Source organism: Camellia sinensis, chromosome 6 (genome assembly GCF_055761805.1).
Source record: "Camellia sinensis isolate YWXY chromosome 6, ASM5576180v1, whole genome shotgun sequence".
Lineage (NCBI taxonomy): Eukaryota > Viridiplantae > Streptophyta > Magnoliopsida > Ericales > Theaceae > Camellia > Camellia sinensis.
The window spans coordinates 32,973,254-32,989,570 of NC_138966.1; the positions used below are offsets into that span (position 1 = coordinate 32,973,254).

The window sequence follows — 16,317 nt, forward strand, 5'->3', positions numbered from 1 at the left end:
CACATTGACATGTTTACATTTACATTGATAAGAGTATAAAATTGGCCCGCGGCCCATGGGCGGCCAAAAGCCCGCCCATAGCCTAGGGCGGCTCGGCCCGGCCCATTGACAATGTGAATATTCTCATTGACATGTTAACATTCATATTGATAAGAGTGTAAAATTGGGCCGCAGCCCGTGGGCGGCCCGAAGCCCGACCGCAGTGCGAGGCGGGCTTGGTCCGACCCGTGATAATGTGAATATTCACATTGACATGTTAACATTGACATTGATAGGAGTGTAAAATTTGCCCGCTGCCCGAAACTCGCCTGCGGCCCAGGGTAGGCCCGGCCCGGCCCGTTGACAATGTGAATATTCACATTGACATGTTAACATGCACATTGATAGGAATGTAGAATTGGCCCGCGCGCCCGTGAGTTGCTTGAAGCCCGCCCACGGCCCGGGGCAGGTTCATTTGGGTCCGGGCCCGAGCATATCCGAGACTCTAGGCTAGGGCCTAGACCATCACTTTGAAGCCCGGTCCAGTCCATCGGCCCGCTTAAGGCTCATTCAAGGCTCGGTCCGAGGCCCAGCCCGCCTGAGGCACAATGTCTTTTTTTTTGTGGAAAATAATAAAATTTTGGTAGAAAAAATTAAAAAGAATTAAAAAAAAATGTTTAGGCCTGCCCAAGCCTGGCCTAAGCTCGAGCCTAGGCTTAAGCCCACCGGCCCGACCCAAGGCTGTCGTCTTTGGGCCGCGGGCCAATTTTACACTCCTATCAATGTGAATGTTAATATGTCAATGTGAATATTCACATTGTCACGGGTAGGGCCCGCCCCGGGCAGCGTTAGATGTCATGAAAATAAAAAATTTAAAGTAAGACTCAAATTTTGGAGTTTATTTTTTTTATTTTATAATTATCCCTATTTTTGTTTAATCAAATTTGATAAAAAAGACAAATTTAAAATTAATGGAAATTTTTAAAAAAAGTTTAATAAAAAATTGACAAAAGACTAGAGTAATTGATGTTAAATTAAAAAAAATTTATTTAAATTTAGAAAGAAAAATTAGAAATCAAGTTAATTTTAAAAAAATAATTACATATACATAAAAAAAAATTATAATTTTAATAATAATAATTATTATTATTATTATTTTTTCAACATTCAACTGATTACTTAATAATTTTCCCAAGAAAAATATTTTGAAATTCTAATTTATGAGCTCTAATAACTTTAATGTATATGTAAGATTCATCTAATATGGTGTTTTGGTCATTTTTTTTTAAAATTTTTTATCTCACTAAAACTCAATTAAAATTTTAATTTTAAAGGGATGTATCATTGTTGTTTCGGTAGTGCTATATACATCAATTACTACTAACTAATGTATCAATACTATTTATGACATTATTATTGACTCATCTTATTAATTACATTACAAATGTCAAAAAGTCTTAAATTATACTACATTATTAATTAATATATTAATTAATATACCAATTAATGGATATAACACTATTCTTATTTTTCCAATTTAAAATAGTTTAAGATGCTTTTTATTATAGCAGTTGTAGATATTATGAAAAAATTTTCATAAAAATAATTATAAAATTTTGTAATCCTTAAATTACACTTAAAATAAAATACTACGTGCTAATCAAGATAATTTTAAAATCATAAATTTTTCAGTATCATTTTCATTAAAAAAATTTCATCATCCTAACTTTTCTTTTAACACCGAACAAATTCATTCCGTGATGAATTAATTGGATCTAGCCGGTAACCTTGGACTCCACTTTCCTTCACGGTAGAGCTCGCACAGTATTCTCAATCTGTTGCTTCAAAATACATAAATAGTTCAAAACTATGTACGTATAGATCATAGACAATATAGGAAGAAGAAAATGGGGAAACATTCGACGGTGTCGATCCCATTCCAGAAGAGATGGCCTCTGATGTTTCTAATATTGTTCTCTCTCTCCACCGCCATCGTCTTCTTCATCAGATTTTCTTCAGATTCTTCTTCTTGCAACACTCGTAATTACGAAGCCAATACTGACAATACTCATCAAATTCAAGTTGGAAGCTTCGCGAATCCGCTTAATTTCATGAAGTCCAAGCTCGTTCTATTGGTTTCCCACGAACTCTCTCTTTCTGGTACATTTTCCCTCTTTTTCTCTGATTGGTTGTTGGGTAAAAATAAAAAAGGAGAAAGAAAGTGAGAGGAGAAGAAATGTTGGACAATTTCTAGCATTTCTGAACACAAAACCCATTCTTTTTTTTTTTTTTTTGGGAAGCAAATAAGGGCATTTTTAAGTTGTGAAAAAATGGTTGTTATTTTTATCCTTTGAGAGTTCTCTGTGCAAGAATTTACTTTGCTATTGTTCTTTTAGTACCAAATGATTGCAATAAGCAGTGTTACCTGGACAAACAAATTTGGAATTTCATAGTATAAACTGCTATCACTGTTCTCTTTGAATTGATGTAAACCTTGAGAATAAATGAAATCACTTTGGAATCTTATAAAGAAAAATCAATGGAACACTTCAGACAAGAAGAAGAAGAAAGAAAGAAAGAAAGAAAGAAAGAAGGGAAAAAGGGATATTTGGGATGAAATGTACTTAATTGTAGCTTTGACCATGAAAACAGAGACAAACGTGTTTTTGGATTGGTTAACCTCTTAATTGTTCCTCGAACGTGATGGCACTAATGCTGTGTTTGGTTCATGGATTTGGGTTGGGATTTGGAAAGAGAAAGGGAAAGGGTAAGTGAAATGCGAATAAAAAATATCTAGATTTCAACTACATTTCACACCTTGTCCCTTTTCCTTTCCAAATCCATAAACCAAACACAGCCTAAGGGTAATTCGACAATATCCTTCAAAATGATAGCACTTTCTTGTACCTTAAAAGAAGGTCTAGTCATCAATCAGTTGGAATAGCTATCATGGTGTCGACATTGTTCCATTACCTAGGTGCTTTATAGTTTTACAAAGAAAACTATCATGGTGTCGATCTTGTTTCGGCTGTTATCTTTCATACTTAACCAAAGAAAATAGGTACGTCCTTTGGGGAAGTACATTCATGTCATTTTCTGTCAAAGAATACCTGCATGTAAGTATGTCTATTATGGCTCCACATGCCCTATTCCCACATGTTTAGATTATGACATGGGCAATGGAGAGAAACATGTTGACAATGAGGGTTTGATGGTCTACTGCTAGTAAAGTTATTTCTATTTTGATTATTAGGCTACCATTGTAAGAAGATTGATGATGGAAATAGGTTGTCTTGGAATTTAAGAGGTGTGAATAGAAGTTTTCATCCATTAGTTTTGTCATAATTGCTTTTGTTCTTTGGAATCTTTTTCCTCTCATGAACAGTTTAATGTATGTTTGACTTTTAGGCTCCATTTGGATATGTGGATTTGAAATGAATGATTTAACATCACTCATTCAAGGAGTATAACATTTAATTCAATGTAATATTCTAGTTGTGGATTTCAAGAATGGATTTGAGAGTTTTAGACTAATGGATTTGAAATAAATAAGTGAACATGATTATTTGATGTCCTTCCATGAATGATTCTACTTATACAAAAATATTAACAAAATGCACCTTTCCTATCTCTATGCATCCTTTACCTTAGAATTACCAATCTATATCCATTAATCAACTTTCTTACAATTTTATAAAGTTGAACATCAAATCCCTTCATTTCAAGTCCATGTATCGAAATGAAGCCTTGGTGTTATTAGATTATAATTCTCACTCATCCACTAATCATTTAAACTATTAGATATGAAAATTCGATATAAAAACATTAATATCTGTATTAGTGAATAGAGATATTGTTGGTGATGCTAATCATTTTAGTTATTGTTTCCAAGTGAAATAGATGCCCAATGTTTCTTTTTGTTCTCTCTTTATGTTTTTGGCCAGCGCAGATTGACCAAGAAACTCTTTCCCCGGTCCCCTCTCACATGCTTGTAATTTTTAGTCCAAACCTTAATAATGTCTTTTACTTTTTTATATGCAAGAAGTATTGAACGTGTAGTATCTTTCCACAGGTGGACCTTTATTATTGATGGAGCTAGCATTTCTCTTAAGAGGTGTTGGTGCAGAAGTTGTTTGGATTACTAATCAGAAACCAACCGAACCAGATGAGGTGACTTACAGTTTGGAGCATAAGATGTTGGACCGAGGTGTACAGGTACCATAAATTCATTTTGTTAAATCAACAACATGCTCTCTAATTCTATATAAAGCAATTCATGTTGACTCCTGTTATTTTGTAAAAAATAAAACTGAAAGTAAACACTCTGTAAATGTTTATCTGAATCCATCAATTTCTATGAATCAACATCACAGTGGTGTAGATCTTGCAGATCTGTTTGTCATCCTTGCATCACTATGTATATTGTTGAGGACAAAAGTTTGTGCCTGACATCCAGTCATGCAAAATCATTGTATGTGAAATTGGGACTTTGATTTGCATTTGTTATCCAGTAAGGCATTAATCTTTTAATTTTGGATTTCTGAACTCTTTCAGGTTGTCTCTGCTAAGGGTCAAAAAGCTATAGATACAGCTCTTAAAGCTGATTTGGTCATTTTAAATACTGCAGTCGCCGGGAAGTGGCTAGATGCCGTTCTCAAGGAAAATGTACCTCGCATCCTTCCAAAGGTTTTATGGTGGATTCATGAAATGCGAGGGCATTACTTTAAAGTGGAGTATGTTAAGCACCTCCCTTTTGTTGCAGGTGCTATGATTGACTCCTATACAACAGCAGAATACTGGAAGAACCGGACTCGGGAGCGTTTAGGGTATGCTTGCTAAATCTTTAGGTGTAACCATTTATTGCATGTTATTCCATTAGTTGCTGTACTTTTCTGTCACTATAAGGTCAAATATACACACAGACTCACATATATATGTATATATGTGATGCACTGTAGTGCTTGTCTTCCTCAGGTTGCTTTGTTTGATGTGTGCTGAGCAAGTGATTTTAATGGCTTTATCTTGTATGTTTAGTGTTTGGCTAATATAGGTTTTCTTAATTTAATCCTCGGATTATTGTACAAATTTGTCTTGACTTCTTCCTTATTTGCTGGCATTTACTGTAAAAGGGTGTGACATGTATTCTGTGATCCACTTGCATGCATCATAGCTGCTAATGTTGCTTCTGGCATAACATTGCCTCTGAGTTTTTCCTTTTTCCTTCTTGTAACATTTAATGAACTAGATGATAGTCATTAAAAACATATGGAACAAAAAATTTATGTTGCACATTAAAAAGAATCTTTAGCACAAGTTGAGAAAGGAAATATCAGTGATTCACTGATTTGAATAAAACGTTACCAAATTGAAGTTCTTCAGCATGCTGAAGCTTAGACATGTGCCAACTGCCAAGTGCTAAGAAGCTTTCCATGGTCCTCCATGTAATGCAGCAACAATGATCTATGCTCCAGTTTGTCTTGTTATATATATTACCAGTTGATATTTTTGGATGAGGTGGTAAGTGGCACATTAATAAAGAGCCAGCACTTCTGATTTTGGATGTGAATGGTTTTTAAATGAACTTACTTTATTGGTATCTATGTTTAAGAGTTAGATAACTATTGAATTTTGAATTTAGCCAAATCTTGTAATGAGAAAGTTGGCATATTGGAATCCATAGACTCTTGGATATATGGACCCCATGCTGCTGATCCAAAAAAAAAGGAAAAAAAAGAACCCCATACCATGTTTCTGGGTACTTGGTTCCATTGTTGATGAACAACCTTTGATGTTTGAAACTTAAAGGCTTCAAGCACCTATTCTGTAATTTTATTTGTAGAGTTATGTTGCAATTTACTGCCTAATCAGCTTCTTGTATCATCTTTACATTGTGCAGGATTAAAATGCCTGAGACCTATGTTGTGCACCTTGGGAATAGCAAAGAATTAATGGAAGTAGCTGAAAACAGCGTGGCAAAACGGGTTCTTCGTGAGCATGTACGAGAATCCCTTGGAGTGCGGAATGAAGATCTGCTCTTTGCAGCTATCAATAGTATGCTCTTCTTCTTTATTTATCAAAAAAAAAAAAAAAAAATGGTATGCTCTTCTTGTTTTTGAGATAATAAGTTTGTCCTCAATTAGAGTGTGACAGGAATTTTAAAGTTAATATTGTATGCCCACTTCTTTGCTAGTTAAATGGTTGCACTTTTCATTGAAAATAATTATTATTCACGTTGGGTTGGGTAGGCATGGTAGTTGCAGCAGGTTTGAGCTCACATCTAATCAAGTTGACATATTTTGTTGCGATTGTTAGTATTAGCTTTAATTCAACTAGTATTGTTTTTAAAACTCAGTTCTGTGAATTTGGTTTGCCTTATACATCTGTCCTTATATGCTTGGTGATGCAATCCTTATGTGGCATTTAAATAGCCGCACATGCCTTCCTCTTTAGTATAAACTCACAAATTTTTTCAGAAGTTGATGATTTTGCTTTTCTATTTGGAGTGAAAGTAAATTGGATTTTGATTGTGAGAAGGAAAATGAAAACTATAGGGTGTCATTTCACTCTGCTCATGTTCCACTGGCCATCTTGGTGTCTCTGTATCTTGATAAATCCATGCTATGAGTCCAAAACCATAGAACAAAAGACTCCACTGAGTGAAAAGCTCTTTACCAAAGAAATGTCTTTCTGTGAAGTATTGATGGCATTTTATATATCAATGTATCATGATTGTCGTCTGCCCATTGTGGTTTTTGATAGCCCGTCTTTGGTTTATGATAAATCATTTTGGTATTAGTTTCCACTTTAAACTTTGTTCCATAGATAGAAATTGCCCAGTATAAAGAAGCGTCTCCTCCTTTGGAAATCAATTTCATTTTCCTCGTTCAGCTTGGGTGATTATTGCACTTATTGCAATCCTGTTTCCCCTCCTTCCTTGAGGTAATAAAGTTGACCTTGTCCTAGTTTATGGCTGATGATGGTGCATAGTGTGACAAATTGAGTGTAGACGGTAGCATAAGGGACAATAGGGGAGAGAGCAGTAGCTCTTTCAAAAATTCTTCGTACTTCTCATCTTCTAAGGCTAATTTGATTTTACACCAACAAGGCTTAATTACAGACTTCATAAAACCCTAGAAGCGTGCAAAAATTGTCTAGAACTCATATTTCTCTCATGTTAACAAATAAAACATCAAATCATATTCCTAAGATTGTTTTAGAACTCCTAAAAACTTAAAAACACAGCAGTATTCTGTATTAAAAACAAAATACAAAAAAATACAAAAACAAAAAATTAGAACTCTACTAAGCTCTATCAATTCATCATTACATGAGTCCATCATCAACTAGGCTGCATCAATGGCGAAAATATTTATATACTTTTGCTAGTATGGCATCCTATTAGACATGCATATAATTATACGTATGCGATTTCGTAGTTTCTAAGCACTAGGCGCCTTATAACTGCAGGTGTTTCACGTGGGAAAGGTCAGGATTTATTTCTCCGTTCCTTCCATGAAAGTCTACAGCTAATCCAAGAGAAGAAACTACAAGTGCCATCATTGCACGCGGTAATAGTGGGAAGTGATATGAATGCTCAGACCAAGTTTGAAACAGAATTGCGTAACTTTGTGGCAGAGAAAAAAATTCAAGATCGTGTTCACTTTGTCAACAAAACCCTTAATGTAGCTCCTTATCTTGCGTCCATTGATGTTCTTGTTCAGAACTCCCAGGTACTTCCGCTGAATTACGGTGTCAGTTCACATTGCAAGCATTATTTTATTTATTCATTTTTCTATTTTTTCCATGAGTCATAGTTTATAAAAGTAAATTCAGTAAAGGAGTGTCACCTGTATACACTATCTTTTCTTTCGGTTTGACATTCTACTTCTTCGTTTTAGTAGGATTCATTTACCTTTTAACTAATATCACTCCTTTGCCTTTTTTACTTCAGTCATCTTTATTCATGCTTACTAGGAATGGCAACAGGGCGGGATGGGGCTGGGGATCACACTTCCCGTCCCCGATCCCCGATGGGGAAAAATGCCCCGGCCCCGACTCCAATCTCCGACGGGAAACCTATCACCCTCCCCGTCCCCGTCCCCGTCCCCGCCCCCGCCCCTGCCCCCAAACATGATTGGGTTTCCCCGACCCCAAAAATTCCCCGGCCTAAATTTGTTTCAACATCATCAACAACAACATCACACATACATTTTCAACAACACAGATCTAAGACACACACAAAATCATCAACATCATCAAACAGATCAATAACAACATAGAGACACATACATTTTCAACCTCAACAACAAAATCATTAACAAATTAAAAAAAAAAAAATTTGACAGAAAGAGACACATGTATACATGAGTGATGAGATCTAACTCAGATCTGAGAGGACGACGGAGGAGATCATCTGAGTGTGCTGCGTGCATCATCAACACAGATCCGAGAGGACGACGGAGGAGATTGGTTGCGATGGTGACTGCGACGAACAACGAAGGAGATCGACGGCCATGGACGACAGAGGAGGACGACGAAGATGAGAGGAGGGGACAAAGGAGGTGGTGGCGACTGGAAGAGAGAGAGGGTCGCGACGGAGGTGGAGCGGACAGTGGCGGTGTCGCCTCTGGAGGAGAGGTGCAAGAGTGAATGAGAGAGAGAGAGAGAGAGCCAGAAAGAGAGAGAGATTGGGGGGGTCAAAATTATTAGAGCGAAGGGATATATATATATATAGTCGGGGGGAAACGGGCGTGGGGCCAGGGCCGGGGTTGGAAAATATATTACCGTCCCTAGCCCAAAATTCACCGGGGATTTATTTTTTAATACCATCCCCGGCCCGTCGGGGATATTTTTCGGGAAAAAACCACTCTAATCGGTCGGGGGAGCGGGTCCCCGTCGGGTCGGGTTTAAATTGTCATCCCTTGCTTACTAATAGCATGACAAGTGATCTATGAGTTGACAGAAGAAAAGACTGCATTAATTGAAAATTTTTGATGAAGTTGAGGACAAGAGGTTCCTTAAGTAACAGTTTATGGTAGTTGTACTATTTTCTTAATCAAAATGCTATGTTTATATACAAATTGGAATCTAGCCTCATAAAAGTGCTATTCCTGGTTAATGTCAAAGGTGGAACCAACAATTTTTTTTTTTCTTTTGGACCATAAATCTAACCACTTTTCCTAACATATATAACCATTACATTCGTCTTTTTCTGTTCACATTTCTTTCCTTACTTAAATACTGCATTTGGGTACCATATTTAACTGCATTTTACTCGTGGTAAATCAAAGTCTGTTGCAATCTTATAAATCTAATTTGGATGTTAGATTGTCAAAGGTTTAAGTGGCAATACACATCACAGATTTTGAGCTCGTACAAAATGAACTATAAAATTTGTTCTGCCTTTGCACCTTGCTGAGTATAGCTTTTGAGAATCTGCAGCTAGGTTTGATGCATGTTAAGTAATTTTCCCCGAAGATAAAAGTTATAAAGTGGCACAGAGAATGAGACAGAAATTAGAGCTCCACCAGAAAAAAAAGAAAGAAAGAAGATTCCTGTGAAATTCTTAAATAGAGAAAACCATGAACCTATATAGGAGACTCTTCTAGCCATCAAAACTTTTGAGAAGAAGAGATTGTTAAAACCTGCACAAATTGTTTCCTTCATTGGTCCAACCCTTCAAGTTATGAGAAAGATGAGTCCCTTTATAATAACAGAAGCACCCATAAGATCCCACTCAGGTTAAGCAATCACTCCAAATAACAGAGATGAATGGACAATGAAACCTACGCAGTTCATTGATTTTAGTTTGCTGTATGGGATTCACACGTATCAGCTAAAATTTTCTTCTTGAGATAATATCTGATGTGCAAAGTCTGGTCTAAATATGTTACCCATAAAAAGAATATGATTTTAAGAGGATAATACTGCAGCCTTTAACGCGGACTTGAAGAGAAAAGCTGCCAACTGTCAAATTGAAAAATGACTTTAGTTGAAATTTTGTAGCACTTGTAAGCCGAACTGGCCCAACCTTTAGGCAATTAAGGCCCTCACCAAATGCCCCAAACTTTTAAGTTATTTGTCTAAATGCTCAACAACAACCACAAAAAAGAAAAAAGAAAATATATTTCCTATCAAAAGACCTAAATTATTATTTTTTTGAGTAGAAAACTCTCTTTGTCCAAAGTCCCTAATAGTAAAGGCTATGAATTAATTTAAATGTTCAAAGAGGCCTCTCATTGAGATTTTGTTGAAAGCCTCATTAAGGGTTGGGCTGCCCCTGATTCTTAAGAGACCCCTAATCCTTCTTATCTGATTGTGTGTGTTTAGTGAATACTTAAAGTGGAGAAGCTTCATCTTTTTGAATTGGATTTGATAATATACAAGCAAATTTTGAGGAAGGTATATGAGACAATCTGTTGGTTGGACTTTTGGGTGTTTATAAACACCGAGTTAGAATGATATAGCTACCCTACCATTGTTAGAATGATATAGCCACCCTACCATTGTTACCTTTTTCCGTTGCTGGTGTCTAATGAATTTTTGTCTAAGAATCATAGACACTTTTAAGGTGTTATGTCTGTATCGGACACTAACACTCATTAGACACTCCCTAATATGTGTCGGTAATGTGTCTAAACATGTGGTTATTATTTTTTTAGAATTGGACATGCTCCAGACATTGGGGGACACACATATCAATTGTTTAGATACACATGAAACGTGTTGCAATTTCAAAGAATTTTACTTTGGATTTGTGGGTGAGCATGGGTAGAGGTAGTTGGTCGTTGACCTGTGGGAAGATGGCGGGCACTTCAATGGCCTGAGATCACCGGAGGTGAGAAGTGAAGGCTAAGGCAAGCTTGGAGAATGAGAGGTTGGCAGTGATGGACCTTGAACACTTGTGTATGAGTTTAGTGTGTGTATGTAGGAGTAGAAGTGTAAGCCTGAGTGTAAGATTTGTTTGTCTTTGCCTACTGCATATATGATATTTTATATAGGTTCCCGGAGCATTGGAGCCCAAGCAATCTATTGGACATATGGCTTGTTTTTCCCAACTTTGTTAGAAGTTGATACAAGCCCTACTGCTGCCTGTGGTTTGATGGCAATTTGGAAGCAACATATCATACGTGCATCAGGCGGTAAGCGTAAGGTCCCCATCATTTCTTCTGCAAACCTAATCAAGATGGAGTTGACTTTGCAAGAAAACAACCATATTGACGATCCCCTAACTTTAGCCTCTAGACTAAGATTCTTTGATGATCCCATGCCTGAGTCCTACTCCTTACCCAGGCAACAAAGTAGGTGAATGGACCAAGGGCCTGTCCAACGTGTTCAAGTAGGCCAGGGCCTGACTACCTTGTTGTTAGACTTGGAACAAGCGAGGTATGAAGGACCTTGGGCCTAGGGGGTCATGGTGTTGCCTGTTGCAAGGCTCTTCATACTTGGCCTTGTGTGCATGCTCTTGCTTAGGCTAAGCATGTGGTTTTGGTTTTGCATGGTGCCTTGGCGGTTTGCCATGCAGACGGAGTATTGGTGACATCATGCCGTAGGGCTCACTATATATTAGGCATGCGATATGTCCGCGTGATGCCTTGTCAATTTGCCACGCGGGCAGGGCTTTAATGATGTGGCACCTGTAGGGCTTGCCACGTATCAGGCGTGATACAAGTACCTACAAGATCCAATAAATATGTTACCCAAAAGAGGAATGTGGATTTAAGAGGATAATCTAGTAGTAAACACTTTCTTGACGAGAAAAACTGGCAACCCTCAAAGTGAAAAATGACTTCACTGGAAATTTTGTAACACTTTTAAGCAGAGCCGGCCCAACCATTAGGCAATTAAGGCCCTCACTTAAGGCCCCAAACTTTTAAGTTGTCTAAAAATAAAAATAAAAACCTTTTCGTCCAAAACCTAATAAAATTTGTTGTTCAAAAGGCACCATAAAAAGAAACCCTTCCTTGTCCATAGGCATAAAACAAAATATTTATTGTTCAAGGACCTTGAATAGTAAATGCTAATAAAAATCCTCCTTGTCCAAAGCTGTTGCTTAAAAGAACACTTTCACAGTCCCAATAAAAAAATATATATCTCTTATCCAAATTTCCAAATTATTATTATTTTGAATAAAAAATTCTCCTTGTCCAAAAATCCCTAATAAAGGCTATGAATAATCCAAATTTTAAGAAAAAACTTATATTTTATAGTAAAAATTTGTGATGTAAAAAAACAGAATATATTATCTAAAATGTGAAAAATGGCCTCTCATTGAGATTTCACCTAATGCCTCAACAAGGGTTGGACTGCCTTGGACTCTAAGAGACCCCCAAACCCTTTTGTCTTATTGTGTGTATTTAGTGAATACCTCAACTGGAGAAGCTTTGTCGTTTTTATTAAGATTTTATACCATACAAACAATTTTTTTAGGAAGGTACATATATGAGACAATCTGTTGGTTGGGCTTTTGGGTGTTTATTAACCCTGAGTTAGAATATTTTAGCTTCCATGCCTTTGTTACTTTTATCCTCAACTGTATCCGTTGTTTGAGGTCTAGTCAATTTTTGTCTAAGAATCATGAACACTTGTAAAAAGGTGTGTGCATGTCCGACATTGACACTCATCGAACACTCCTCAATACTTGTTGGAAACGTGTCTAAAAATATGCTGTATTACTTTTTATTTTTTTAGAATGGGACATGTTTTTGATGTTGGGGGACACACATATCAATTGTTTAGATACACATGAAATATGTTTCAATTTCAAAAGAAATTAACTTTGGATCCAATGATAAAATAAAAATAATGTGAATTTTTACCTATTAATCCCTCCTCCTTTAGACTTTTTAATTTTAGAAATTTTAAAGCCCAAAACTTTCAATTTGTGTATAAATATAGTTTTCTAAATCAGAAAGGGAGACTTTTTATTCACATTTCTTTTTTAATATGTAATGTAGAAAATGATTTTTTACTATTTTGATATAATAAAATATACATGTAGTTGTAATCTAAAAGTAACAAAATAGTTATTATTGTCACTTATTCATATGAAGATATAGTTATTTGTTGTTGTGTCCTTGCCATGCTATGTCCTTTTTCAAAAAGATAATAAATAAAAATTGTGTGTCTGTATATGTCATATTTGTGCCCCATACCTATTTGGTCGTATCCTTCGTCAATTTTTTTCTTTCCATTTAATGGCTGGCATATATGTGGCAGTGATATTGATTTCAGTTCAAGTTTCATTGCTGAAGCTTGGTTCTTTACTTGTGTAGGCTCGGGGAGAGTGCTTTGGGAGGATAACCATTGAAGCTATGGCTTTTCAACAGCCGGTATTGGTGAGCCCTTTACCAATTTTCTCATCATGTGTGCTTATTAAATAGACGAATCTGATTGGTATATTAATATACCCTGGAAAAAAAAAATAAATTCCCAACACTGTTGGTTTGGGATTTGAATTGCTTTTTAGCCAGGTGACAAATTTCCAGAGTCTTTTAGCACCAAAGACTTATTTGTTCCAATCTAAAAAAATAAAAATAAAAAAATTATCTGCTATGTTGCTGTTAATCCCTAGGTCAAAGATTTTTATGTTGCCTCTTGTTAAGAAATACAAGTCTTAAGCTGTAGCTGTTGCCCCCTGTTAAGAAATACTCAAGTCTTTGAAGCTTTTACCCCATGTTGATTTTTGTTTGATCTTTTAACATCAAGATCAAAGTTTGCCAGCCTCTTAATTTTGAAGTCATTTTTACTTATTAAAAAAATAGAAAAAAAAAAGAAAAGAACTTTTGAAGTGGCTCTGCTAACACAAAGGAAGGAATTAAGGAGAGAAAACAGATGATCAAGATGAACATAGTGCCACACAGTATTGTGCTCACATTTTCCACAGATCCAAATGGCATAATTAGGCAGTCAGTGGTTTGTAAATTAATTCAAGACCAGCATAAGATCCACTAAAAACATATATAAAAATAGTGCTAAAATGTTATATATAGCATAAACTATTTGCACATCTTTCAATTTCCACTTCCCACAAAATTAAGAAATGAGATCAATATGTTGTCCCCCGTCTGCAAGGTGCAGGTGTGGTGGGATGAAATTCCGGATATTTTGCACATTTTGATGTTAAACATCTCTTGTTGGTATTGGCTCCTTTGCACCCAGCAACCAAATGACTTTATTAGTTCACTATTGTTTTTTGTTTTTCATATTAAAATACTTGACTATCATGTCAAAATCAATATCAATGAGCCTGCCATATGATTTTCCAGATTATTCCCTTCGATTCTGATTGTTGTGATTGTACACTGAAACAGTTTTAGCCATTTAAAGGGGCGAAATACATGTGTCGGTCTGTGTGTGCACATGCACATTTGTTTCTTCAACTCAACATTTTCATTCTTCAAATGGCATAAATACTAATTCGGTAAATATTGTTTTATATCAGGGTACAGCAGCTGGTGGCACAATGGAAATCGTGGTTAATGGAACAACCGGATGGTTACATCAAGCCGGGAAAGAAGGCGTAACACCACTTGCTGAAAATATTGTCAAAATGGCCACACATGTTGAGAGGAGACTTACCATGGGAAAGAAAGGGTACGAGAGGGTTAAAGAACGGTTTATGGAACACCACATGTCACAGAGAATCGCTTTGGTCCTGAAGGAGGTTCTGCGAAAGTAAAAAGTCGCCCTTAATCTTAGAGTTTCCAAAGCTCATACTTCACGATCTTGAAATTTTTTCTGTTTAAGGAGGATTGTCCTTGCAAGAACATCCTCAGCTGGATAGCCAAGCTCACTCCCTTGTATCATATGTAACAGGCAACTCTTGTTTACTGAAAAAATGAGTCATTTTCAATGATCTTATGATTTTCAGATTTTCAATTTCTGGCAGACTGATCATCTTTTTTCATTGGGAATTTACCTTGCTTTTGGTCTACTTCCTTATTTAGACGTTGTAATAGATTTTTAGGGTAAATTACGCTAACCCCCTTTTAGATTTGGAGAAACTATATCTGAGCCCTATAAGTTTGATATAATTACACTAACTCTCTTGGGGTTTTAATTTGCATAACCTTAAACGCATTTTTCTTTAGTAATTTATTAGTTATATGGATAAAATAACATTGTCATCTTTTTTTACTCTGAAATATTTATTTTATCCTTATTTATAATTGTGTTTACATAACATCTACATAAGTTTTGGTCGCTTTAGTTTTATTAAAAAAGAGGTCGATATAATTATGTTAAATTTGGAGGGCAGCTAAATGTCTCTACCCTTTTAGTTTGGATCCTCCGTTTTTTATATTTTATTTTATTACAATTTTGTCCTAACATCAAATTTCAATTTTGTTCTCATTCTATCCTTCCAAGTCTAACCCTCACCCTAATTCCACCACCACCACTTCCACTACTGTCAGCGACTTTCGACAACCAACACACCTTATTTTCCTCCTTTGGCAAGCCTCTTGCTGCCACTTGTTGTTTAGTGAACTATCAATGGAGGCAAAGATTAGGGTTTTGGCAGTGGCGACAACGACGGAGAAGGAGCAACTAATTCATGAACTTTTTTTTCGTGATCTTCATCTTCATCTTTCGAAACCTACTCTCTTTTCTCTGTTTTGTGCAGAAACTCTCTCTCTCTCCATCGATTTCTCTTTCTGCCTCACAAGTTGGTCAATTTCTCTTCGTTCAGTTACACACTGAACTTGTTGAATGAATATGTTTGGTTCTCCGCAATCGAACATATGCCTTTTGTTTGGCTAAATAGCACCGAACATCAGGCTTTTGTTCATAATTGGTTTTCCAAACGACGGCGAGAGTGGTCGTGAAAGCAAAAAGATGGGTTTTCCGAACTTGTTATCTATCTTTCATCTTCAGCAACATAAATGTGATTCTCTACAATGGAAGAATCACCCTTCCAACTTGGGCCCATTACACTTCCAATGTTGTTACATTCAAAAAATTTGGACTGTTGGAACTAGCACTACAAGATATTCTCATCCACTTTCAGAGTTCGGTCTAACTTCTAATGAGAACCCTGCAAATTAATACTAGTTTGTACTTCTCATAAAAGAGTTTCATCTTTTAAATTCGATCATCAATTTCAAATTTTAAAAAACTTTGTTTTTTCTAATAACATTTTGTTGGGTAGTTTTAAGGTTTGTTTTAATTATAAATTTATGAAAGAAATTTTTAAACTCTTTTTTCTTTTAGATAGGGAAATTTGTAAATTCTTGAAAAGGGAAAATGCAGAAAAAAAAAATTACTTTTTATCATCTTAGGTAATAGTTGATTTCTTTTGAGTTGAACTAGTTTTCTACTTAACCTGAATTACCGTCT

General features: G+C 36.0%; 1 protein-coding gene across 1 annotated transcript; it reads left to right on the forward strand.

The window, feature by feature from the left end:
* Nucleotides 1-1,713: 1,713 nt before the first annotated feature.
* On the forward strand, nucleotides 1,714-14,859 carry LOC114310464 (uncharacterized). The gene is made up of 7 exons (XM_028256439.2): nucleotides 1,714-2,139; nucleotides 4,052-4,194; nucleotides 4,534-4,805; nucleotides 5,876-6,030; nucleotides 7,447-7,709; nucleotides 13,254-13,316; nucleotides 14,423-14,859. Exons 1-7 carry the CDS (start codon nucleotides 1,887-1,889, stop codon nucleotides 14,657-14,659), a joined length of 1,386 nt encoding a protein of 461 aa, XP_028112240.2. The 5' UTR covers nucleotides 1,714-1,886; the 3' UTR covers nucleotides 14,660-14,859.
* The last annotated feature ends 1,458 nt before the right edge of the window (nucleotides 14,860-16,317 follow it).

Coding starts and splice junctions, on each gene's coding strand:
- LOC114310464 (XM_028256439.2), top strand. CDS start 1,887: ATGGGGAAACATTCGACGGTGTCGATCCCATTCCAGAAGAGATGGCCT. Junction 6,031..7,446: donor GCTCTTTGCAGCTATCAATA/GTATGCTCTTCT, acceptor TTATAACTGCAG/GTGTTTCACGTGGGAAAGGT. Junction 7,710..13,253: donor TTCTTGTTCAGAACTCCCAG/GTACTTCCGCTG, acceptor TTACTTGTGTAG/GCTCGGGGAGAGTGCTTTGG.